Genomic DNA, 22,818 nt, shown 5'->3' on the forward strand with positions numbered 1-22,818 from the left:
GAGGCAGATGTGACTCTCCTGAGAGCACACAGCCAGGAGGCAGGAAACCAACACTGGGTCTGTCTTGCTCTGCTCTGGTCAGCTCTGAAACCCTGAAACGCCTTCATCCTCTCAGTTCCTGGGTGTATTCCTCTGTATGAGGTTCTGCAGCTAATATCAGTAATGTTCACGATAATTGTAGATAGTCCTTAGGAAGTGTTTACTGTGTACCAGGAAAAGCAGCAACAATTATAATAGCAAACACATATACAAGGTATACTATGTACAGAAAACTCTTCTAAATACTTTACTTATATTCACCTATTTCATCCTCACTAACCCTATGAGATAGTGTGGCAGCCAGTCTCCGAGATGGCCCACAGTGATTTTTGCCTCCTGGCTGTTGCTCTCCTATATAGTCCTTCCCACATGGAATAGGGCTGACCTGTGAAACCAATAGGATATTGCCAAAATGATGGAGTATGACCTCCCTAGTTAGGTCACAAAAGACACTGTGACTTCCTGCTTGCTTTTTCTCTCCCCCTCTTGGATGGGGAAAGCTGGCTGCCATGTCATAAGGACACTCAAGCAGTCCTGTGGAGAAATCTGTGTGGTGAAAAACTGAGTCATCCTGCCAACAGCCAATATGAACGTGCCAGCCATGTGAGTGAGCCAACTCAAACCCTCCAGCTGCAGTTAAACCTTCAGAAGACTACAGCCTGGCCAGCATCGTGACCCAACGAAGTTGCTCCCAAATTCCTAGCTCACAGACAATGTGGGGGATAATAAATATTTGTTGTTGTTTTGAATTTGGGGTATTTTGTTATGCAGCAATAGGTAATTAATACCCTTAGGTAACATTGTCATCCCCATTTTATAGATGAGGAAATTGAGGCACAGAGAGTTCAAGTAACTTGTCCCAGATCACACAGTTAACAAGTGATTTAAACCATGGCGGTTTGGATCTGTATAAAGTTCATGTAATAAATTAGAATCCCTTTTACAGGAATGAAGACACTGCTGGGAAAGAGAGAGAGAGAGAGGGAAACACAGGGACAGTGGCAAAGAGAAGTTGGCAATTGGTTCCCAGTACAGCATAACAGACTTAGGCTAGACTTCTGTAAAGTGATGATAGTGGACAGTGGGAGAGCTCTGCTGCCCTTGCAGCTCAGCTGTGATCAGCTTGGGGCCACTGGTCTCTGTCCCTGGCTGCGTGGTTGACGCAGCCTTGGATACCTCGGGGTGGGGGTGTGATGCCTGTGGGCAGCCCCTCTCTGGGGCTCTTATCACCCTGCACTGACACTGTCTGCTCCCAGACCAGAGATCCTCAAGGGCAGGGATGGAGTCTTGCTCATCTGTGTCCCTTGCCTGGTGCAAGGCCAGTCAGAGCAGGCTGGGGGAGGTGTATATGCAGAAGGCTCTCTGGCCCTGGCCCTGGAGAGAATTCGTATGGTCACACTACCCTTTAACAAATTATCACTGGGGACCCAGAAGGGACCAGGATGACCCAGTTTCTGACTTGAGCAGCTCCTTATTGGATGGAGGATACAACAATGATAGCCCAGTGCGATCAGAGAGATTGGGACGCGGCGTGTTGTGGGAGGCCAGAGGGGTAGGAAGGACCTCTCTAGAGGAGGCCTGAGGACTTCCCAGAGGAGGAGGAATGTGAGCTGAGGCCCAAAGGATGCACAGAACTCAGCCAGCGCAAGACAGTTCTCAGCAGAGGGTACAGCCTGGCAGAGGCCTGAGGCCTGAGGCTCCCTTGGAGGACAGGGTGAGGGAGTAGAATGTGCAAGGGGTGGGCCACTGGCCTCTGGTGGCTCTTAAAGCAGGACACAGAGACTTGGGATGGGCAGGGTGACATGCTGACAGCAGCTGGAATGTCACCTGTTTCTGTCTCGTGGGGAATTCATTGCACTTGGGGTTGGGTTTGAGGGTTTTCTTTGGAAACCCAGGACTGGGCGAGGCCTGTATGCTTGAGTCAGCCCAGGATGGAGAGAGAGGACAGGTGAGGACAAGAAGTCACTTGGGAACAAGTTGTACAAGGACCTCAGTGTCCATTTGGTGTGCGGTGTGTGTCAAAGCTTTCTTCATTTGCCCTTCACTAGATTAACCAACTTAGGTGCCCTGAAAAATTCCCATTTCTGCCCTCTGGGTTCAAATGCTAGGCATGCCATTTACTAGCTGTATGACCTCCCCACCCCTTAGTTTGCTCATCTGTAAAATGGTATCAACATAAAACCTGCCTCATGGAGATGCTGTAAGGACTAAATGGGTTAAAGTGTTTAAAACACACCTAGATGGTGCTTGACCCCCTCCCCACCTCCAGCAAGTGTACAATAAGTATTAGCTATTATTATTACTTGATATGGTTTTCCTTTTAACCTTTTCAAGGATTTAAACATCATTTATCTAATGCCTGTTATATGCCAAGCCTTGTATCTATCCTCTGAAAATAGGGATGAATAAGACATAATCCTCCTAGGCATACAGAAACCATGGTAAAGGCAACAACAAACAAACGTTGATCAAACGTGCCCTGTAGGAACCCAGAAATGCAGGAGAGCTGGCTCCTGTCCTCAGGAAGGTCACAGGCTGACTAGGGAGAGAGAGAAGTGGTCCAAATTGGGTGGGGGCTAAGAGGAGCCTGGAGAACCTCCAATGAGGGGGTTTTCGAGAGACAAGGAGTTGCCCACTTTGGCAGCTGGATGTGTGTCGGACAGTGTGAGCAAAGACCCCCTTGGAGGTGAGGTGAAGGAAGGCTCAGTCTTTATTCTCTGAGTGTTAGGAGGTTATCAGGGGTTTTTGACAGGGAATTATGTTTGAATAACAGTAACATAACTAATAGCTATTATGCACCTACAGTACAGTGCATGCTGCGCATCTCCTCTAATGTCATCCTCACACCCTTGTGAGGTACTGTCACCATTCCCATTTTACAGATAAAAAAACTGAGCCACAGAGGTTAAGTGAGTTGTCCAAGGTCATGTAGCTAGGAAGGGAAGGAACAGACTTAAACTCAGGTAGTCTAACCCAGAGCCCATGCTCTTAATCTCTCTACCCTGCTGCCTCCGAACTTTAATCTACACAATCTTAAAACTAGAATAGACCTTTGGAATTCTCCATCTCTATTTTGCAGAAGAGAAACTGAAGCTCAGAGGTGGGAACTGACTTTCCTTGAGACCACAGAGTGAAGGAGGGGCTGAGATGAAGCAGTCAGTCTTGGTTGCAGGAAGGGCTCCAGAGTCCCAGGCATCCTGCTGTCACAGTGGCCATCGTTGTACTTGGAACAAAATCCAAACCTCCTGCTGGGGCCTACAAAGCCCTCATGTGATCAGAACCTTGCTGACTCTGACCTCGCCTGGTCACCCAACTTCTCCTCACCGAGCTCCAGCCCAACTCAAGGCCTCTGTCCTGCTGGTCCCTTTGCCAGGAATGCCCTTACAGCCAATCTTCCTATGGTTGGGCTCCGTCTTAGTCCATATGGGCTGCCATAACAAAATATCATAGATTGGGTGGCTTAAAAACAACAGAAATTTGTTGGGAGCCTGAGAAGTCCAAGATCGAGGCCCTGAAAGATCAAGATGCCAGCAGATTTGGTGTCTGGTGAGAGCCCACTTCCTGTTTCATAGATGACTCTCTTCTCGATGTGTCCTCACATGGTAGAAGGGGCCAGAGATCTTTCTGGGGCCTGTTTTATAAGGGCACTAATCCCATTTATGTCCTAATTGACTCCCAAAGACCCTACTTTCAAATACCCTCACATTTGGGATTAGGTTTTAACATATGAATTCTGGGAGGACAAAAACATTCAGTCCACAGCAGGCTCCTTCTTGCCATTCAGCGAAATGTCACCTCCTCAGAGAGGCCTTCCCTGATCACCTCTCTAAAGTTACCTCCCATCACTCTCACATCACCCTACTTTATTTTTTCCATAGCAGTTATGATGATCTGAAATTATTATCATTTCTTGTTTGTTTGTTTTCTTGCTTTTGTGTCTGTCTCTCCCAACTAAGATGTAAGATGTAGGAGAGCAAAGAGGGACGTCATCTATTTCTACACTGTATCCCTGGGCAATGCCTGGCACATAGGAGGTGCTCCATAAGTTTTTGTTGAAAGCATGCTTGCATTTCGTTGTCTGTCCGTTGATAGTCTGTCTCCCCACCAATCAAGCTGGTACCATGTCTGATTCACCTTGGCACTCCTAGGCCCAGGGTTGGCACAGAGCAGAGCTGGGATGTGCTTGTTGGATGACCGAATTGCTAAGGGGCTGCCCTCTGTGGGAAGAAACAAGGCTCAGTAACAGGACTGCCGATGAGACAGAGTGGCTTCCAGGCCTGAGACTAACAGCTCCTGAAGCCCCTTCTTCTGCCCCTCTGCCATGGATGTGAGGCAGCAAGAGAGGAGGGGAGGGTGGACCTACACTGGGCCTAGCCACCTTCCAGTCTGTCTCTTTTAGTGGCCAGTGCCCTCAAAACTCATTGTCCAAAAAGCCTGGGCTGGTTGGGCCTTGCTTACCAGCAGGTAGCTAAAATCTAGTCACCTGTACCCTGGCATGGATGAGATGGGGCTGAGACCTTCCAGGGGAGAGGTCTTATTCATGCCAGCAGAAGCAGACAGCAGCCCTGGGTGTGCGTCCCCTATTAGCAGGGATGAGGCGTCCCTTCTGTGGGGTCCCACAGTCTCTGCCCTTCTCCATCACAGCAAGGACTACCCTGTCGCCCCTGCAGCTCCCCCTGGTTGTCTGCCCCCTGCCTGGCCCACCAGAACACTGAGTGAGAATGAATGGATCAAGTTTGGGCGCCAGGCCCAAGCCACCTGCCTCACATCCTTGGCCGTGGGAATTCTCACATGAGAATGCAACATAGGCATGTTAACCAGCTACACAGATGTGTAACATCTGGGTTGGAGTCTTGGAGGGGTGCAGAGGTTCATTCCTGCTCCCCCAGCTTCTCCCTGATCACACGAATCCTGGCACCCCAATCCCTGTCCACTACCATCCCTGCTCCGTGTGCACATGCCCAGGCCTGTGCACCCGGGAACATCATCTCCCCTCCCGTCCAGGTTCACTCCTAGGCCTCCCTCAGCCACCTATCAGCATGTCACCTCCTCCAGGCAGCCTGTGCTACTTCCCTTGGGCCGTCTGCCACCTCTGGGGGTAGGGGCCTCGCCTGGCTCATCCCAGCGTCTGCAACGCCCAGCACGCGGCGGGCCTTGAGCAGGGTCACCGAGCACGGGCCTAGGGAGAAGTGGACCAAGGGCATGAGGGAGGAGGGAAAGGAGGAGGCAGCGGGAGGAGCGTGGGGCGGAGGCGGCAGCGGGGGGCGGGGGGGGGCGCGCGCGCTGGCTGAGGCAGCCCAGGCCTGGGGCCGCGCGCCCAGCCTGAGCCCGCCCCGCCGCCGAGCGTCACGGAACCTGCTTGAAATGCAGCCGAGGAGCCGGGGCTGGCGGCAGCGGCGGCGGCGGCGGCGGCGGGGGCAGCTGCAGCCCCGGCGCCGCGGCAAGGACTCGGAGGGCTGAGGCGCGGCGGCAGCACGGGGTGCGCGGGGAGCGGCGGCCGGAGCCCGGGGCCCGCCATGGGCCGCCCCGAACGGGGCGCGCTCCGGCCGCTGGCGCTGCTGCTGCTGCTGCTGCAGCTCCAGCATCTCGAGGCGGCGGCGGATCCACTGCGCAGCGGCCAAGGTGCGTGCGGCCGTTCCCCGGCCCGGCTTTGCGCCGCCGGAGCGGCCAACAAAGCACGGCCCGGCGGCCGGGGGGCGGGTTGCGCCGGGGCCTCCGAGCCCGGGCCTGGCAGGGAGGCGCCCGGGTGGGATATGCTCCTCGGGACCCAGCTCTCCCTTAATTTGCCCTAGACCCCCGCCCCCACGGCTCCCAGTGTGGTGGGCTCTGCCCTCCGGCACCTGCTCTTGGGGGATGGGCGCCGTGGGGGCCGGGCGGGCCGGGAACTTTGCTGGGGGTGATCACTGATGCTTTCGGGAGGGCTGTGTGATTCTCGCCGTTGGCGTTAATTTGACACGCGCGCTCCGCGGCGGCGATGAGCGGAGCCCGGAGACTACCCCGCCTGACAATGCGTTTCCGGCGACCCTTGCGTGTGGCAGAGAAAGAGGGGCTGCGTGCGAGGCGGATGTGCCCGCAGCGCCCAGTGCGCGTGTCGCGGCGTGTTCAGGGGCTCCCTGTGGGCTGTGTCTGCGTGCATCTCTCACTAAGGGCCGTGTGTGCGGGTGAGTGTTCTGAATGGGGGGCATACCTAAGTGGTGGGACACCGACTGTATGAGCCTGCCACAGAGCAGCCCGTCATCCCAGGAACCCTTACCATCCTGCCCTCCTTCCTGATCGAGGGTGCCAGAGGCCTCCAGGTCGTTGGCTTCAGCATCGGGCCCTCTCCTTCACTCAGTAGACCCCTCCCCGCGGCCGGGATCGCTTGTTCCGGGGATCCGGCTCACGCCCCCTCTCCCCCGCGCAGGGTCGGTCAAGGAGTGCGAAGAGGACCAGTTCCGGTGCCGGAACGAGCGCTGCATTCCCTCTGTGTGGAGATGCGACGAGGACGACGACTGCTCGGACAACAGCGACGAGGATGACTGCCGTGAGTGGCCGGCCGGGGAGGGAGGGAAAGGTGGGGGACTCCTTGCTCAGCGTCCACGTGGCTGCAGCCGCCACCGGGCCACCTGCCTGGACCTTTACTGCCGGAGCCTGCAGCCGGGAACCCTCCCGGGAGCCCCTTCCCTCCAGGCACTTAGGGACCCAGCGGGTTCTGGGCCGGCAGGTCCTGATGGAGCCGGGGGCGAAGCCCGGCGCAGCACGGCCCGGGAGGAGGGCACGCCACGCCCGGGTTGCTGGGCCGGAACTGTGGGGCGGCGACGCGACGGTCCCTGCAAGCGTCTAGCTTTCTGCGATCAGGCCCTCCGGGACTCTTGCCTAGGCCCCACGGAACGCGCTCGTGTCTCAAAGTTCCAGGCAACTCTGGGCCTAGCCTCACTCCTTTTCCTGCTGGGTTTTGTGAATGAATGGGCTCCCCGGGGCCCCTGATTGGCTGTGCGAGGACCACCCCATAGGTCCCTGTGGCCGGAGCCGGCCAATCGTGGAACGGCTGGGTGTGCAGTTTTCTGGCGCCCTTGGCGTTGGGGCCCTGCCCTGGCCCCGCCTTGGCCACACCCCCGCTCCTCCCCTGGGTAGTAGGTGCAGGCGGGGCGCTGGCGCCCGCTGCCTTTCTGCCTAGTCATGGTGAAGACCTTTCTTGTGCCACCCTGGTTGGCCGACTGCGCTCTCCTGCCAGCCAGACTGAGGCATGAGTCATGGGGCAGAGCAGGAAGGAGGGGGCCAGAGGGATGAGCTTGTTTCCTGGAAGGGGGGTGAGGATCCCAAGGCCGCGCGTGAACCCATGGTCACGTGCAGGTGGCCGGCCGCCTTTGCTGAGTGTGGTGTTTGTACACCTGGGCACGACTGCTTTGGAAGTTGTTTCGTGAGGTGCACGTGGTTTCTGATGTCTGTGGGACCTGAGGCGAGTTAGCAAGCAGTTGCCACAAGTGGAAGGAGCATAGTTCCAGGAACAGATAAACAGGACTCTATAAAAACACAGACGCGGGCAGTCATTCATTCATCGTTACTGAGCACCTGCTGTATGCCAGGCACTGGCACACTTTGGAGAACAGGCCCACCCCGCAGGCCAGGGAGTGCAGGTTCTGTGGGAGGAGGGCAACAGGTGGACAGGCCCACAGCACCACGCAGTGGCAAGAGGGGTAGAGAGACCACCTGGACAGGCATTGTCTGTTGAGTTATAGTGTTGTTTTTCGGGGTTTGCTAGTCAGCCCCCAGGTTCATTCTCAGACCAACCCAGATTTGGCTGTGTGACATGGGCGCATCTTTCCCTCCTGTCTCAGTTTCCTCTCCTGACCACTTGGGCTAATGATTCCTGCCCAAGACCAGTTCTAGAAATGTAATTGAAAGTGGTGCGACTACCATGTGCCGACTGTTAGCTGTGTGCCAGCCGCTGTGGTAAGTGCTTATCTTACATAAGCCCCTGTAACCTTCAGAGCAGTCCTATTTTATACACCAAAACAAACCAAAAAACACAAAACAAAAAAGCCCCAAGGCACTGAGAGATCAAGTTAGTTATTCCACAGCTGTTGAGCTGCTAAGTAGGAGCTTAAATTTAAGCATCTGACTCCAGAGTTCTTAGTCTAATTCTGACCCTAACCATTTCCCAATGCTACTGAAATTCTGAAAATGCCTGAGCCAGGGTAAGATGTGGTAGTGAGTCTCCTCGCCCGGAGTTGTTCTTCTGTGGTTTCCTTACAGGGGGAGTGCTGAGGATGAGGCGAGGAAGTGGAAACTGTGCGTTTCTGGGCTGGTTTTACCTTATCTCCCTGGCTCTGTATAACAACAGTTTTGTTGGGGGGTGGCCGTGAAGAGCATCCCCCTTTGCAGATAAGGACTCTGGCTCAGAGAAGTTGAGTGATTTGCCTAAGGTCACACAGCTGAGAGCGACAGAACTTGGTCAGGGTGTCCACCTGCCTCCTAGCTCAGGGGCACTGTCTGCTCCGGTGGGAGTGTGGTGCAGAAGGACCCAGGAGGGTGATCCGGGCGCTCTTCATCTCCATCGAGGCTCTGGGCAAGATGGAGGAGTGAAGTAGCGGGTGGCTGGGCGACCCCAGATGGGACCAGGGCCAATCTGATGGCCACTCTGGGCTCCAGCTTTCATTCTGAGATGGATGGGGTGGAGTCACAGGCAGAGGGTTAGTGAACAAAAGCAACCGCCGTTGAGGGCTTTGCTGTTGGTGTCAAGTATCGTCCCCCACACTGGGCTTTTCTGGGCTTGTCTTCTCATCTGCCAAATGCGGGGTAGCTGTTCCTCTACCATCGGTTATACCCGTAGCAAGTCTTCACCTGGGGCTGGTGAAGAGAAGGGAATGGATGAGTGTCCACACCACCAAGGTCTTTAGACAGGGACCCCTAGGGGCCACAAAGAGAAATCTTGAAGAAAGGGGTGGGAGCTTTGGGTGACTGTATGAGGCGTGGTGTTGGAAAATGGTCTTTTGTCACCCCTTCCTTCCCTATCTGGGGAGTTCCCTCCATTCCGGGCCACCTGCCCGAGCTGCATTTCTTGGAACCATCCTCCCTGCCTTATATTTGACCACTCCAACCATTCCACCCTGTGAGAGGGCCTGAATCACCCCATCTCTATACCTCTCGGCCTGCAAAATGGGGATTGCCATTTGTAAGTGAAGTCTGTGTGGGGCAAAATGCGTTCAGGCTCCCAAAGGGGACAGAATGCAGACCGTGAATTCCGAGAGCTGATGGAGGTTGGAGGGAGGGAGCTTGTGTGTGGGGGAAACCAAGGAAGGCTTTCTGGAGGAAGAGACAGCTAAGGCAGGCCTTGAAAGACAGTAACTAATGCCATTCCCTCAGAGCTTACCATTTAAAAATAGGTGATGCAGTCTCCACATTATAGAGGAAGAACTGGGGTTCAGACAGGTGAAGTGACTCCCCCAAATTCACACAGCTCCTCAGGATTGGAGCTGGAGCTCAAAGTAAGACCTTCTAAGTGTGGAAGCTTACCCGCAGCGGATGGGACTCGGCCTTTTGGAGACACAGATCTGACTGGGATGGGGAAGGGAAAGGCTCATGGGGTTTCAGTTCCCAGCTCAAAGGGCCTTCAAAGTGGAGGAAGGGGCTGGAAGCCCAGGGGTGGCCCGGCCAGGGGAAGGGGTGGGGTTCCTGGCTGCACCTGGGTCACGTAGGCCAGCTGGCGCCTTGGCCTCAGTTTCCTGTTGCTGCTTAGTGTCTGGGAGCAGAGACGTGGGTTCTGGTCTCCAGCCAGCACTTTGCCCCCAGAGTAGCAACAGCAACAATAATGGACACTTACTGAGTACTTGCTGTGGACCAGGAGTTGTGCTGAGATTCTACACATATCACCTCGTGCACCTCGAGTCTATAAAATGGGGTGACTCTTGGAAGTACCCGCATTTTCCTCATTTTACAAAGGCACAGAGGGGTTAAGTAACAAGGGTGTATGATTTTTAAGTGAAACTGAAACTGCTGGGGTGTGAATGCAGGCACCCAACTAATGGAACTTGTGCTGCATCAAGCACTAGCTGACGACCTCAGGCAAGTCCTCCCAGGCCTCTGTTTCCCCATCTTGAGGGGACATCAACCCCCGCACTCCACTTCCAGCTCTGGGAAGAACTCTGCGCTTCTCCGTGTGGATGGACTGCTTAGACAGGTGGACCGGTCATGTGCTCAGTTTCCTCTACCTGTTTAGGCTTCTTTAGGCTGCCCTGTTCTCCCAGCCCCCATCACTGCTCCGTTCCAGTTTTAAAAAAGAGTGGCCGCAGCAAGGTCTCCCATGGCCGAGAGTTCATTAGCTGGCAAGGCCAGGCTGTAGGAGTGCTGAGGCCTGCTGGGAAGTAGCCTTGTAAATAATTAAAGCTCGGCCACAGCTCCCAGCTGGGGCTGCAAGCCTGCATCTGGTCTTCAGTGTGCCGCCTGGCCTAGCCCATTCTCACACCCCTGACACGAGGCCCAGCTTCATGTCCTTTATTGGATGGAGTCATCTGACAGATCGTGCTGCTCTCTCTGAACCTCGGTTTCCTCATCTGACCCACCAGCTCCACCATTCGGAGTCCTCCCGAAGCTCCCATGTACCCATAGGATAGGGTCAGCTTAGACTCCTCTGCATCTGGCCCTCTGTGACCAGCTTCCGCTGCCCCACTGCCCTCCAGCCCCTTCCTGCTCTTCCTATGAACCTGTGACACCAAACTTCTGTCACATTCTGGCCTTTCTACTGCTTCTTACTGCTAGGCCTTTGCACGTGCTATTCCATCTGTGTGTAACACTTTCTGCTCCCTCACCTGGCTACCTTCTTTTTGTCATCTTAGAATCATCAGTGCAGGTATCACCTCCTCCAGAAAGCCCTCCCTGCTCCCCTCTTTCCCCAGGGCTGAGATACAGGAGTCGAAAGAGGGGACTTAGAGATGTGTGTTGGAATAACTCAATGTGGCCTTGAATCAGATACTCCTGGTTTTCTATCCCAACTGTGACCTCTGGCTGAATGGCCTTGGAGGTGATAATAGTCTCTCCCTCCCAGTGATGAGGATTAAGTGAGATAATGTTCCTGGTAAGCAGTAAGTGTTCAGTGAATGTCAGTGGGTCTGTCCGTTCCTGGAGGAGGAGTTTCACTGAGGTCTCTAGATACCTGTCTGCCAGGACCCCCCTGGTTCTTCTGCCCGCATTTGCTTAGCCCGAGATCCAAAGGCTCCCGCAGCTGAGGCGTGCCTCAGCCAGAGGGTTCCCCAGCCACAGTGGAGGTGGTCCCAAGGCCATTTGGCCCTGAGATGGACCTGGGAGTGGAGGAAGGTACCCAAGGAGGGCCTGAGGGAAGAAATGAATCAAACAGGCCTGGTTGGTCTCAGTGAATGAGTGGCCGGGGCCCTGGGAGGGGCAGAGGAAGACTTCCCTCAGGCCGTTTGCTTGTCCCAAGGCTGGTTTCCAGACCTGTCTGTGCCTGGGATGGGGAGAAAGCCCTACAGCCCCCGTGGCTCTGCCCCACAGGGCCTAAGCTTCTCCCTTCCCTAGGGCCAGGTCTGTGTCTCCGTGGCTGGCCCCAGCAGGCCTTGGGAGTGTTTGCTGAAGACTCTCCCATGGGCCTTCCTGGGGGCTCTCCTGGGACGGAGTTCCCCTCTGGGAACCCCCTGGGCTTTCTCAGGCCTGCTGGGGGTTCCGAGTGCAATAGGCCTCAGGGCTGGTTGGCTTAGTCCTCTCGGTTGTCTGCAGGCAGCTGACTTGACAGTTTTCCCTCCTTAGGGAAGTAGCAACAGCAGGTGAAACCAGAGAGTTGCCCCCAGGGAGAGGGTGAGGAGCGACAGGACCCAGAGGGCTGATGGAGCAGGAGGGTATAGGCTTATTTGTGCCACCCTTCAGGGCTGTAACCAAGTGCAAGTCTCCTGGCCCAGGGTCTGTGGTCAGACCCCCAGGCCAGTGCTATCCCCATGAAGCCAGTCCTGGGCCTAGGAGAGGGTGTGGGGCCCTGCTCTGGGGGCTGGGCAGCCAGGCCTCGGGGCCCTGGATCTCAGCAGCACTGTAACACCTGCTCTGCAAATGCCCGCATGCCCAGATCACCCAGTCTTTGAAGGCCTGGTGGAGACGCCACCTCCCCCAGGTGGCCTTCCCTGACCTCTTGTCCTCTTGCTCCCTAGTCCCTGAGCTCCCACAACATGTCCCTGTTCTCCCCTCGGTCTCAGATCTGTCTTCTCCACGTTGTCTGCTCTGCTATCCTTGTGCTGAGCATGAGGGATTCCAAAATAAATAGCTCCCTTGAGGGAATTACTACTAACAGATACTGGCTACTTACCCCCATGCCTGGCACCATGTTGGACAATCTGCATTCATTAACGTTACTACTCACAACCCTGTGAGGGCTGTTTTCTTATTATTCCCATTTTAAAGATGATGAAACTGAGGCTCAGAGAGAAGTGACTTGGCCAATGTCATGATGTTTGAGTGCTAGAGCCAGGATTTGGCCCAGGCCTGTCCACTCTGGAGCCTGGACTCTTCCTTAGCGTCTTCCTCTCTGAGCTTTGTCTACCCAGTTGGGGTCAGAGGGCCTGGGGCTCAGAGGACATGGAAGAAGAGGGTGAGGGGCTGCAGTGTCCAGTGATGCCTTCCTGCACTACAGGTTTCTGTCTAGGAGGGACTGTCTTTTCTGGAGACCACATGGGCCTCCAGACCAACATAAGGCCCCCCTTGTCCAGCACCCCCCATGAGTGTGACCCTCCACAGTTTCCAAGGGCCTTCCTTGGCCATTGCCTGTGGGGTGGTGAGTACTGTTTCCATTGTACAGATAGGGAAACTGAGGACCCAGTGATATGTCGCTGATGCAGATGACTTCAAGGAGTGTCATTTCCAATATTACCATCCTTCCTCAGAAAAGGCCAAGAGCCCAAGTCATCCAAAATGTGGACTTCGGTTCTCTGACCCCCATGCAATTCGCTGACTCTAGGTCTCATACATACATGCTTTTCTTCTGCTTGGATTGTCCTTCCCTGGCTTCTACCCATCCTTCAAAACCCAGCTCATTACCACATCCATGAAGCCTTCCCTGTCTTCCTGGTGTGATCTAACCTCTCCTATGTCTGGATGCCCATGGCTTTGTGCACCCTTGTAATAGCCCATCGTAGGAGCTCGTGGTTGCTGGGAGTGTCTGTGGTGGGAGACCACAGGGCCTGGCCCAGAGCCGAGGCATTTGAGGGATGGTATGTGCATGAATGAATGGACTGAGGAAATGTCACCGACTTTTGAGGGTGAGAAGCTGATATCTGTCAGATGTAGGGGACCCAGGGGCCTCTGAGAAGGCCCTGAGGGGTCCTTGAAGCTGGAGAAGGGAGCTGGGCATCCTTTAGGGACCATAGTCAGGCCCCCTCTTGTGAGCTGGGTCACCTGAAGCCCCGAGGGCACCAGTGACATCCATAGTCACACAGGACCTGGGCACGCAGGCCTCTCAGCGCTCACACTGCAAACTTGGGAGCTTCCCAGCTCCAGGCTTCAGAAGGTGAAACCGAGGCCCTGGTGGCTGGACATCAGCTCCTGGTGTCAGCAGGGACCCATTCTCAGAACTAGGGTGTCCTCAGTTCCTGGGTTGGGACTGAGTCAGAACAGTGCGCTCCCAACTCCCACCTGCTGCCACCCTGCCCCCCCCTCCTTTCCCTGCTGGACCAGGGAACAAGGCGTTCTCAGGTTGCAGGCGGGCACTGGCTCCTGCGCACAGAAAGGGTTTGGGACTTCCCCACGGGGACCGCAGGTGCATACTGCCCCTGGCTGGGGCCTGCTGCCCACCCCCAGATCGCTGGGAACTCATCTAAAATAATATTGTTAACTATAGTAAGAGTTCACGAGCATGCTCACTGCTGGGGGCTTTCTCATGCAATACCTCCCTCAGCCGGTGCCTGGACGTATCATCACTGCACTTCACAGAGAAAGAGCCGAGGCTCTGAGAGGTGAAGTCACTTGCCCCAGGCAGGTCAGCGGGTCAGAGGCAGGACTGGGTCATGCCTGTCCGGCTGCATTGTGACACAGGTGAAAGGAAGAGATACACGTTCACACATCCCAGTCACAGCTACAGTAGGAGTGGCCTGGGGTGTGCTGCGACCGCCCTTCCTTTCTGGGTACCCCAGGCATCCGTCCTTGCCAGCCCCTGCCAGTGGGTGTACCGGCTCCCTCCTGAGCAGCTCTGGCCCCTGGGTGCCCCCAGGCATGAGCGCGGCCCCAGGTGGCAGCTTTGATCATCAGTTGTGCTCACCATGGCTCCTCTTACAAGCCCGTGTATGTCACAGGCCGTAGGAATAGCCCCTCGGCTGCGGTGGCTCAGGAGCGGGCCCTGCCTGTGAGCTCCCCCATCCCCCTGCACCTGGTTTGACCTCCCTGACCCTGGCAGGGCCCAGGCCAGGTGCCCACAAGCCGGCTGCTTTGCGGGCGAGGAACCAGATTTTTATCAGGCCCCTTGGAACACCCTCTAGTAACTAGGAGAGTTACCCAGAGAGGCAGGGCCATGGGGCTCCTAGGTGCACACAGTTCCTATGACCCCTCACGGCCTCCACGCAACTGCCCCTTGGATATGGCAGCCCAAAGCCCCTCTGAGGTCAGCCAGTCTGGGAGTACACGGGAATGGTGAACGTGACCACGGCCCTCCCTTGGTCACTGGCTTTGAGATGCCACAAGGGACCTTACCCCAGCTGCTCTGGAGACTATTTCAGTTTCCGGCCCTCTCAGCCTATTCGAACCACAGTATGGCCTCTTCCAGTTTGTGCCTCACAGCTGCTCTGGGAGGAAGGTGGTGCAGGAGTTCATTATCGTTCCCATTTTCCTGATGAGGAAAGTGAGGCTCAGCAAGGGCGTGGGGCTCCCCTGGGGCCACACAGCCTGTTACTGGTAGTGCTGAAGCTGAAACTCACTTCAATTGATTTCCTTTGTTTTTCCAACGGAAATAAGTTTTTCTGATTATATAAAGGTAATTTCATACTTGTGATTTAAAGAAAAGAAAACACACAGACAATTCAGAAAAGGGAAAAGAGGAAGGTAGGAGTCCCCCTTGGTTATACCACCGTGGGAGCTGCCTGTCCTCCCAGAGGTGTTCTTGCATTCTCTGCATGCGAGCTGGTGTGCACGAACATGTGTGTTTCTGGGGGATTTTTTTTGGTTTTGGGGTGTTTTTGCAAAACGAGCTTGTGTTATGTCAGTTGTTTTCTCCCCACATCATGCACATCTTTCAGTGTCAGTAACAGTAGGTACGTATTATCGTTTTAAAGGGCTAGATAGTAGTCTACTGCATGAATCTTCCCTAATTTAATGACACAGTCTCCTATTGATAGACATGTGTTTAGTTGGAGATATATATATACATACATATATATATATATATATATATTTTTTTTTTTTTTTCCTGTTCTACACAGTGCTGGGGTGAATACCAGTACTACACCTTTGTGCATTTGTCTGGTTCTTCCCTTAAGAGGAAGTCCTAGGAAAGGCATGGCTGAGCATGTGCGTTTTCATCCTCACGTTGTCGCTCTCCCTCAAGGAGATGTTTTCCTATCTCACAACACCCCCTGACTCCGCAATGGCCCTTCCCAGCCAGGCTGGCGGCCCGCAGGACCTCCCTCTTCCTTGAGCACAGGGCCACCTCACCCTGGCCCTGTGGGGCAGACCAAGTAGCCAGATCCAGGCCTCACAAAACAAAGCAAAGAGAAGGGACAGCTGTGTTCTGGCCCCAAGGACTCCCCACCCCCACCAAAGAAAGCAGAAGGGAGTATAATTGGTCTTCATTTTTCTCAAGATATTTGTAGAATCTGTCTCCTCCACAGCTTTATACAAGTTGTTCTGCCCTTGCCCCTGACTTGCTGTGTGACCCTGCATGAGGGTCTCTCCCTCTCTGAACTTCATCTCCCCTTTACCCATTGGTCCTTGCTCCACCTGCCCTGTAACCCACACTCTGAGCAGATTTCTTCTCCCTGGAGCTGGGCTCAGGACCAGTCCTGGCCTGGGGGAGGGGGACCTGTGGCCCTCGAGCTCCTTAATGCCTGGTGAGGGTTGGTGGGAGTGTACCTGGCTTTGTGGGTAGATTCCAGGCAGGCAGATGGAGGGTAGCTGGACTTTTTAGGGTCCACTTCCAGAACTCAGCCCTAAGACCCAGGTTCCTTGGGCCACTTTCCCTTTTGTCTTCTTCTTGTGCCCGTGACTGCATTGGACGCAGTGGAGTGATGGAGAAAAATGGAGTCAGGCCACCAGCCCTGTGACCCACTAGCCAGGGTCCCTGGTGTGGGTCTTATGTTCTGAGCTTTAGATCCTTGGTCTCTGAAATGGGAATAATGAGCCCACCTCTCAGAGGTGTGCAGGCTGATGTAAAGTGTTCTGCCCAGACCTGGCCCTGAAATGAGCATCCCCTTTCCCCTTCCCGAGCCCGTGATCCCCACCAAGTGGAAGCGGCCGTCAACAGCTTTCCTTCTCCTCCAAGGACATGACAAGAGGGCAGTTGCTGAAATAGCGGCAGGAGAGATGTAGGTCAGCCGGCCAGCTGGGAGGACTTGGCTGCCCGGGAGAACAGCAGCTTCTCGGGCCGGGAGGGACTGTAGGAATCATCTCATCCGCTGCCATCTGCACCGGGGGCCCCAGGGTGGCTGCTTCCTGGGTGGCCTAGGGGAGCTGGTTACGCAGAAAGAACCAAGGAGAGCTGGCTAACCACCGGGCCTGGCATAGTTAGTTACCTAAGAGGGGACCTTGGCTCACCAGTGGGTCCAGTTTAACATCAGAGAGCTGGTCGCTGATGAGAGTCAGGAAGGGCCTGTTGGCCCAGGTCAAGCTGCTGGTATGAATAGCCGGAGGCCAAGGGCGGGCTTTCCTGGTGGCGTGAATCCAGGGGTATTCATGCCAGTGCTCCTCCCGCCCTCCCTCCCTCTCCACTTCCTGGACCCCGCGCTGCCGTCTGCTGCCCCATCACTCTCAGAGCCGCACCCGTGCGTGTGCATGGAGTGTGCGTGCTCAGAGAGCAGGTGTGCGCCAGGAGGGAGGTGACCTGGACGCACAGAGGCTGCAGGGACAAGGTGACGCTCTTCCTCCCATGCTGGCCAAGGCCGCCCAGCCAAGGCAAAGCCAAAGCCCCCCGCTGGGCTGTTTGTGGCGGGCAATTATTTGTAGCTGGAGAGGTGCCAGCAGTCTCTGTTCCCAGCCTGCCCCCTGCCATGGCAGCCTCTCCCCTCCAAGCCTCAGCCTATAGCCCACTGTCTGCACCCGCCCACGCCCCACGCAGAGGGCTGAGGTTGATATAAACGCCATGACCTGGAGACCAGGCCCACCTCAGCTCCACCCCTGCTCCTACCTTACCTAATGGCCATCAGCAGGTCTCTGCCCCTCTTGGGTCTCTGCTCATTGGGAGCGGGGCATCTCCAGGCCCCTCTCAGCCCCAATTCCCTGGGATTCTTTTGTTTTCCCCTGAGAACCACGGAGTTCACAGGAGCTCCGCCATGGCCAGGACCCAGATGTGGCGGTCCAAGGAGCTGCCCCCGTTCCCTGAGGCCCAGAAGGCCCAGAGCAGGGAGCAAGGGCTGTGAAATCCAACCCATCGCACAGGGGATGTGGCATAAACCGTATGTGCAAAGCTGGAACCAACTGTTAATTAGCAGCACCTATATCTGCTCGGGGGTTTCCGCCTGTTTATTTTTTTTGCCGAGTCTGACCAGGCCAATTCTTTAATACCGGTAGCCTCAGGCTTTAAATATGCTGCATATGTAATGCTCTCGTGTCTCCTCCTCTTTTCATCCCCCATCTGCTCAGCTGCCTGCTTCTTGGAGGTGCACAGACAAGGCACACGCATGGCCTCCCAGTGTCAGCTGGACTGGGGTTTCCACTGCAGTCCTTTCACGTCCTAGTTGGAGGCCTGGGACAAGTCCCTCGAATCTGAACCCCAGACTCCTGCTCTGTGCATGCGGGTAATGGGCAATTCCTGGTCTGGGTACAGTACCTGAAGCCTCACTGGGTCTCACAGAGCCAGTCGGTTCTTCCTACACCGGGAACTGGGCCATACCAGGCCACAGAGGTCTGCCAGCCATGTGGTTGGAGCCCCTGTTCTCTCTGCCACCCCCTCTCCCAGACCCCTTGCCCTCCCTCTCCCTGGCCTTTGACCTCTCCCACACTTGGAAATTCTGCACTGAGTTCTCCCCCCTGGAAGCGGAGACCTGAGCCCTTGTTGCTGTTGATCCGTTACGAGCGAGTCCCCCCCAGGCCCTCACCCTCACCACACCAGGAGCCAGGTAGCCTCACCTTGTCGCTGACTTGCTGAGGGACTTGGGCAATTCTCTGCTCCTTCCTGGGCCTCAGTTTTCCCACCTGTGAGGATTGGATCAGGAGAGTGAGTCACTTTGGACACCTTTTGAAATTCAGATTCCCTGACCCCTGTCTAGGTCTGACTCCAAACCTCTGCTTGCTGTGTGGCCAGGTGGGAGCCATAGACATGGGGGTGGGAAGCCCCCCAGGTCCCCTACGTCTGACTGCTTCCGCATTGCCTCATCCATGAGCAACTCCACTGTGACTCAGATAACAGCAGGGCCTCTAACTAGGCTGCCTGGGATCGAGTCCATACTTCACTGCTTCCTAGCTGTGGGACCCTCGGCAAGTTACTTCACCTCTCTGAGCACTTGTCTCCTCTCTAAAATGGAGCCATCAACACCTAACCCTCTAGGTGATTGGACGATGATATGAGTTTGTTTAGGAAAAGCACCAAGAATAGTGTCTGGACGTGATCGGTGCTCAATTCAAGATTTGCTCCACTTATTTTGACCTCTTTCTGAACCTCCATCTCCCATCTGTCCTTTAGGAATCCCCTCCCATGCCAGGCTGCTGCACTGCTGGGTGGGCTGGGAGGGGCCAGGGAGCACCCCCAGAAGTCACCTTTGTCCCTGCTTCTTCCCCTGCAGCCCCAGGCCATAACTTACTGTCCTAATTTAATTAGGAAGAGTCCTTACAGGGACCTCATTAGGAAATGAGCCCAGAGCCTTGGGGACCTCCAGGAGGGGTGGGGTGCAGGAGGAGGTTGCATTGTGTCTGATCCTGCCCAGCCCTTGGCCTCGTGCTCCAAATGTGCCCAGAAAGATAAGGGAGCCCAGCCCCTTAGACCTGTGACATGGAGTGTGGGCAGCCAGGGCCTCCATCCTCTGCCCCCTGCCCAGCTATGGCCTCACCCCCCTGGATGGGGGTGGGGAAGATTGAGAGATGAGGTTTCTCTTGTTCTGCTCCACCTGCCCCTGGTGCTCAATGTCTCTGGCCTGGCACAGAGCAAGCCTTGGTGAATGTGTGTTGAGTGAATGAATGAGTGAGCTGTAGCTCTTGGGGCTGGAGCAGCATCTTCATTTGGCCAAAGCAGGCTCCCGACCCCTATCCTAATGCCGGAATCCCCTCAGCAGCCCCAGGGGCTGGAGATGGGGAGGGGGCGATTGTCTGCTTACATACCTCCAGGGACAGGGAGCTCACTGAGCAACCTGATAGCTTTTTCTGTCCCTGGATAGCCCTTCCTGTTACAAAATCTGTCTTCCTTTCAATCTCAAATCTGTCTCCTGTGACGCTTCTGCCCTACCCAGGTCCCAGCTCTGTTTCTGGGACCTCTGCTCACAAACACTGCCCCCTGCCTTCACTCCAAGCCTGCTCAGTGTCCCTTCCTGGCCTGTGATAGCTGACATGCTGTGTGGCCTTGGGTAAGGCCTACCCCCTCTCTGGCCACTGCTTCTTGGAGCCTGGTGGGCTGCACACTCTGGGCTCTATAAACATTGGCTGCTTTCTGTAACCGTGACCTACCTCCCAAGGAAGTGGGGGGCTGAAGACAGATGTGCCATGTCCAGCAGTAAAGGTGACACCTCTGCAGACAGCTTGTCTCCGGGTCAGCAAGGTGGTAGTGCCCAGACCCCGCGATGACCTGTGGCTGGGCACACGGGCACTGGGGGCTGTGCATGGACCTCTTCTGCCCTGAGACCAGTCCACAGCATGGACACTGTCCTGGCCTTGGTTAGGAACCTGGGAGTCGTCACAGCCCCCGTCTCCCTTACCTCTAACGGCCACCAAGGCCTGATCCTCCCCTCCTACTTGCCGGTCCAGGCCCTTTCCCCGTCCCACTTCAGCCTCCCCGGACCACGGCAGCAGCACCAACCTCGTCTCTGTTCCCTCCCTCCTGTCCATTCTCCGCTCTGCCGCCGAGCGCTCTCAAACACGTGGAGCTTTCTCCTGCCCTTGCTCAGCGTCCTACAGGGACGTCCCCCACTCACAGGATAGTCTGCTTGCTAACATTCAGGGCCCTTCAATGCCCAAACACATACCTGGCATCTCTCCTGCTGCAGACCTCACCATCCACTTGTCCCCCCAAACCCCATGGCTCTGTGCTCCAGCCACACCCCACGTGTGTTTGATGTCACAGGGGCATCATCACACTCTCACATGTGGGTCCCTCTGCCTGGAAGGCCCTTCCTCTGTTTGTTCAACCCCACTTTGCTTTAAGAGTCTCCATTTCCAGGGAGCCTTCACACCCCAGCTGAGTCAGGGCCTCCTCTGGGCTCCCCCGTCCCTGTGTTTCCTTCCATCTCCATCCTTGCCACTCTGCGTCAGGATGGTCCGATTAAGAGTCTGTGGTTCACACCAGACCACGGGCCTCAGGAGGATGGGGCAGGGGGACCTGGCTAGGGCCTGCGGAGAAGCAGGGAAGGGAGGAGAGCGGGTGGGGCTCTTTGGCTTTTCACATGCCCAGCGCCCCTCCCACCCCAGGCTGTGTTTCTGCTCCTCGTGCTGCACCTCCTGAGCCACGTGCCCGCTCGCACATGGCGTTTCTGTGAGCCCCTGAGAAGTGCCTTGTGTGGACTGGAGCCTTCGAGTCTGAGCTCCAGCATCCACTGCAGGCCTCCTCTGTGCCAGTGCCCTGCTGGGACCTGGGGAGGATATGCAGATGAAAAAGCAGGCCTTGGCCGCCCAGCTCAATATGTGACCTTGGGCAGTTGGCTTCTCTGAACCTCAAGCTTCCTTGGCAGTGAAAGGGGTGGAGGACCCATGTCTCCTTCCCCTTTTCCTTGGGCACATCTGTGCTGCAGCTGGGGGCAGACGTGGCTTCACAGGACCCTGAGATGGCAGCTAGACCAGAACTTCCTCCCCGCTGGGGCCTGTGGGTCCTTGGGCCAAGCTTCACCGGGATGAAGGGGGAAAGGGGTTATGCTCTCTGTTCAGTGCAAAGACCCACCCCCATGTTTGCCTGCACTTTGGCATTACCAAGCGCCTGCTCCCATGCAGGGTGCCCGGCTTGGAACCGCCCCCGTTTTAAAATGAAAAGTCTCATGTCCAATGGGACACTTAGCCCGCCGGCCTGCACCCTGCCCACCCCCGTCGCTGCTCCCCCGGCTCTGCAACAGGTCTTCCCCCGTTACCTGTGGGTTCTGCTGCCAGTTGGGCAGGGCTCACTCTAAAGAAAGGAAAAAGCTGATTTCTTCCCCACGTTTTGGGAGAATTCAAAGAGACATAGACGCCCTTGGAAGGTCTGGAGGAGCCAGGGCTGAGCATCCCTGTTGGGGTGCTGGTGTGGACATGGCCAGGAGGCCTGGCCTTTGTTCTGATCCTGCCTCTGACACAGCTAGCTGTGTGACGGCTCCCTCTGGGCCTCAGTTTCCCCAGCTCTGCCCTGCTCACCTCACATCAATACAGTGAGGATCATTACCTCGACAGCCCTGCCTTTGCGTTCCTGCTGCCCTTTATATTCTTCAAGGCATTTTTCTGTCTGTTCACGTCCCATTCTGGCCTCGCTACTCCCAGGAGGCGGGCAGCACTAGGACCTTTATTCCCACATCAGATAGGAAGAAGCTGGGGACACAGGCCGTTTGCCTTGTACAAGGTTCTGTGGTTTACAGAGCCCTTTCCGTGTCTTGCCTCTGGGCTCCTAGTATCCCTTGGGAGGCGGGCTCAACAGGATTTGCTGTACCAGTTGTACAGATGGGGACACTGAGCCCACAGTCGCACAGGATTTCGACTCCTTAATGGTTTGGGAGAACGTAAAGGATGAAGACTGATGGGTGGGTGGCTGTGCTGTGGCCGTGGTGTGTGGTGATTACCAGTAAGTGGGGGTCACTGACTGGCTGGTCCTCTTCCCCTCCCTACTCCCAACTTTGTCAATGGCTTCATCAGTAGGAGACAGATGCAAGGGAAAGGAAGACACAGAGAGGAGTGGGGAGAGAGAGGACGTGGGGTGCGGGGGAGAGCGCTGGGGAGGTAGGGGGGAGGGGTGGGGTCCAAGCAGCATCGCTACTTCCTCTTGTGGTTCTCACAGTCTGTCTGCACCGATTCCTGACAGATGGAGGGAAGGGGAGAGCTGGTGCCAAGAGGCTGTCACCGCAGGCGGGCAGAGCTGGGGGAGGGTGCTTTGTGGCTAGTGTTTGTACGGGGAGGGGGCAGCAGCTGGTGGTCTGGCTGCTGGGCCTCCTTGGAGCCTGCTCCCCGGGAACCGTGGTTGGCAGGGTTGTAGATGCTGGGGGGGCAGGAAAGTGGCCAAGGGGTGAGCCTGCCACCTGCCTGGGACTGGCCGTGCCCTTGCCCCTGTCCAGGCAGACAGCCACCCGTCTCTCCTCTGCTCCCTGCTGCCAGCAGGGCCCTCCCTCCAAGGACACCTCCTACCCCCCTGACTGGGTTTCGGGGTGGATGGGGGCTCTGGAGGCTGATGCTGAGCTGTGGTCAAGGTGGACCAGGGCAAGGAGAGCACAGGCACCAGGAGGCCGTCGGGATCACAGGGCCACGAGGGGCTCAGAGCAGGTGGGGCCTGACCTCATGTCTGCAGGGCCA

The 22,818-nt window shown here is 56.0% G+C and overlaps 1 protein-coding gene and 1 pseudogene across 5 annotated transcripts in view; both read left to right on the forward strand.

The window, feature by feature from the left end:
* LOC111175477 (solute carrier family 25 member 3 pseudogene) overlaps positions 1-5,499 on the forward strand; it is a 93,588-nt pseudogene extending 88,089 nt beyond the window's left edge.
* Positions 5,373-22,818, forward strand: part of LRP8 (LDL receptor related protein 8) — an 83,714-nt gene continuing 66,268 nt past the window's right edge. For 2 of the 5 annotated variants that reach the window (XM_022575719.2, XM_022575721.3), the window contains exons 1-2: positions 5,377-5,661; positions 6,443-6,562. In XM_022575719.2, coding sequence (XP_022431427.2) covers positions 5,556-5,661; positions 6,443-6,562 — 226 coding nt within the window. In that variant the 5' untranslated portion in view covers positions 5,377-5,555. Of the gene's footprint in view, positions 5,662-6,442; positions 6,563-22,818 lie in introns of all 5 variants that reach the window. The other 3 variants (XM_022575715.2, XM_022575717.3, XM_022575722.2) reach the window with 3 other exon arrangements.

The sequence above is a fragment of the Delphinapterus leucas genome, chromosome 1, assembly GCF_059928025.1.
Source record: "Delphinapterus leucas isolate spDelLeu-1000000601 "Yukka" chromosome 1, BTC_Dleu_Yukka2, whole genome shotgun sequence".
In the NCBI taxonomy this organism is placed as follows: Eukaryota; Metazoa; Chordata; class Mammalia; order Artiodactyla; family Monodontidae; genus Delphinapterus; species Delphinapterus leucas.